Source organism: Glossina fuscipes, unplaced genomic scaffold, assembly GCF_014805625.2.
Source record: "Glossina fuscipes isolate IAEA_lab_2018 unplaced genomic scaffold, Yale_Gfus_2 2, whole genome shotgun sequence".
NCBI lineage: Eukaryota > Metazoa > Arthropoda > Insecta > Diptera > Glossinidae > Glossina > Glossina fuscipes.
Window position 1 is genome coordinate 15,250,505 of NW_023998416.1, and position 2,988 is coordinate 15,253,492.

Below are 2,988 nucleotides of genomic sequence, written 5' to 3' on the forward strand. Positions count from 1 at the left end.
CTTCATATTATTGCTCATATGTTCAATCGAGTGCGATACGTAATATATTTGATTTTATTTATATTGCACTTTGCTTATCAGAGGCGAGAAAGCCAGAAACAATAACAAGAAAGATATTCTAATCAGTTTACAACGAATTTTCGGATCACTTCCATATCTATCACATGCATCTCAAAATTCGAAAATTGAAAGCAACGAATTGATCACTTTACTGATCCAACGCGGGAACACATAGACTGAATTTCCAATTCCTGTTGACGATAAAGTAAAAAGTGAAATTTAATTGCATTAAGTCCTGGATCGCCCATGAACATATAGATTGCATTGCATTGCCCGAGTAAAAAAATGATATAAAAAGAAATATTTCGCATGATGCACTGTGCAATGTATTCACTGCGTTTGGTATGTCAGTCTAAAAACAATTTCAATATCGTAATCATGACGCATATGTATAACTAATTAAGTTTTTTTCGGCTATGTGTTGTGTTGTCTGTGTATATTGCGTTATATATTTTTGCTTTAGAAGCGTTTGCAAAACTGTGTGACTTGTCTGGGTACTTTGTACAGGCATATAGTTAAAGGAATGAAATGATTTTTATTACGAAAAATTAGAGTTAATTAGCAAGACCTGAACGGATCAGAATTTGACTTTGATTATTAGGACATTAATCATCGGGATTTTGGATATGTTTGGAATGACTATTTACACTTGCATTGCAGTTTGAATGTTTAGGGTGACCTGTTGCAGTAATATTGCTTCGATTAATTGGTTTTGTTTCTGAATTTTGAATGAAGACCGCTCTCGTGCAGGTCTTCCTATACTCAAATTTGCCAACAATTTGTACTCCAATATGGAAAGAGGCCCCTGCCGTCGCCTTATCAATGCCCTTATTCATTAGCTAGGGGCAGTTCTTCTGGCGAATAATTAGAAAGGTCTTTCGTTTAACGCCTATAGGCCCGGCCCGATCGAAAAGAGAAAGCAGCTATGGCTGAATAGACGGACTCCGAGTAGGTTAAATTAATGCTTGGATAGAAAATGAATAAAAATCCGAACGAAGAAGAAGAACTAAACACAAATTCTCATTATTCACGATATACTCATCGTATTGACTATTGTGCATTATTGCTGGCTGTAGCCAGTGAAATGTTTAAATTAGTTTACCATTCAAAAATTGCGATGAATGTAAACAAAAATTTTATGGTTGTACAGTTGCATGTATTTGTGCATATATATCGTTGTGTAGTTTACAAATCAATAAATATGTAAAATCAAAAGTATTTTCCTCAGTATTATGAACAAATTCGAACAATTTAGTGCAAATACTAGTTCACAACACAACACAACACAAATATGTCCCAGAAAATAATATATCTATTACAATTACTAATATGCTTAGTAGGTGTACCAACAGGTGGGCATTTTTCTCATTTCTATTTTTACTAAAATATTAAAATATTTAGCCGTCGTTTATGTTTCATATATTTTTGAACTATAGTTTTCACAAAGGAATGCTATCAATGCAATAATCCTGCGAATTGCGTTTCGCCATCAGTTATTCAATGTGATCAATCCGCCGCCAATCGTACACGTGACGAATTAAAACTTTACTTTCTTAATGTACCCGATATCGTTTCATCTAACTATATGTGCTTGCGTACTAACAGCACACAAAGTAAGTAGCGTGAATACCAAACAAATGAATATTTCTAAACTCCAAGTCTCATATATATATATATATATATTTGTTCATTTTAGGTAATGGTATATCAACGGAAATACGCGGATGCATTTATGATGAAACTAAGGCTTGCAATTTAACGCTAAACACGGCCGGAAGTTATTGGTCCAGGAGTAATTGTTTCTACTGCTCGACCAATTTGTGCAACTCGGCGCCCAATATTGCTGGCTATAGGAGCAGCGTGGCAATCATAGCTCTAAGTGTTGCAAGTTTACTTTTGACAAATGTGCCAGGCTGCTAATAAATAAGATTTTCGAATTTATTTTATGAAGTTTATAAAGTAAATTTTTTTTTTTTTTTTTTTTTCTTGCAAAAAGTTTAAAATGAAAAATTTGAAAGAAACTTTATGGAATAAAGTTTATGGAATATTTTGTAAAATCTTGGAACGAACATTTACGTGATTTTATATACACATATATAATAACTTTTAGTGTAATTTTTGTTATTATTAAAGCACACATGACGCATGAATTAACTTAAGACATAAAAATGCTCCTGCAATAGAGTTTTAATCCCAATGTAAGTCCACTACGTATGTGTGTATAAGTTTGTGCGTACGTAGATGTTTACTTCTCCGTATAGAGACGAACGCGTTTGTAGTTGTGTCTTATCTAAAGAACATGTTCGAAGAAAATGACAAATAGTTGACTTTAAGTTTGATTACATCATAGACGTGTATGTGTGTGTGTGTATGTGTGTGTATGTATGTGTGTACAGATGAGTGCCTGTATATATTCTGGTAAACTACTTACATAATATTGGCTTTACTTTTTTACTAGTTGCAGTTGTATGTTAGTTAAGACGTGATCTAAAAGTTGTTGTTATTACTCATACCTTCTGAAAAGATTAGTTAGTTAGTTAGTGTCATTACCAAGAAAAATAACACAATAACCTTCTAATAAGAAGAAGAAGAAATATGTATATATATACATATATATATTAGAAGAATTACTTTTGTCCTCTAATGTATAGGTTTCCTTTGCTTTTTTTTTTTTAGGCCTATAAGTAAACTGCATTGACCAATGCTTGATAATATTTTAAACTTTTTTATACCCTATACTGGTTGTGGTACAAAGATATATCAATTTTTGTGCTGATGTATACAAAAGCCAGAAGGAATTGAGGTCGACCCACTTTTAATGATACTGATAGATTCAAGGTCACTTTATGAATTGAGTTAAGCTTGTTTGTCCAGCCTTCGGGTTACCCGTATTGTATTCTTCAACTTGCAGCGCCGAAATTGTGCCGA

At 32.9% G+C, this 2,988-nt stretch overlaps 1 protein-coding gene across 1 annotated transcript; it reads left to right on the plus strand.

Moving 5' to 3' along the window:
- Nucleotides 1-1,277: 1,277 nt before the first annotated feature.
- On the plus strand, nt 1,278-2,129 carry LOC119633865. Its single transcript, XM_038027666.1, has 3 exons — nt 1,278-1,412; nt 1,497-1,673; nt 1,757-2,129. The coding sequence occupies exons 1-3, from the start codon at nt 1,352-1,354 to the stop codon at nt 1,978-1,980; spliced, it is 462 nt and encodes a 153-aa protein (XP_037883594.1). The 5' UTR covers nt 1,278-1,351; the 3' UTR covers nt 1,981-2,129.
- Nucleotides 2,130-2,988: the final 859 nt, after the last annotated feature.

What these genes read in the sequence shown, in the direction of transcription:
- LOC119633865 (XM_038027666.1), top strand. Translation starts at nt 1,352, where the DNA reads ATGTCCCAGAAAATAATATATCTATTACAATTACTAATATGCTTAGTA. An exon ending in CTTAGTAGGTGTACCAACAG is followed by an intron (nt 1,413 to 1,496) that starts GTGGGCATTTTT and finishes TTTGAACTATAG; the next exon opens with TTTTCACAAAGGAATGCTAT. An exon ending in GCGTACTAACAGCACACAAA is followed by an intron (nt 1,674 to 1,756) that starts GTAAGTAGCGTG and finishes TGTTCATTTTAG; the next exon opens with GTAATGGTATATCAACGGAA.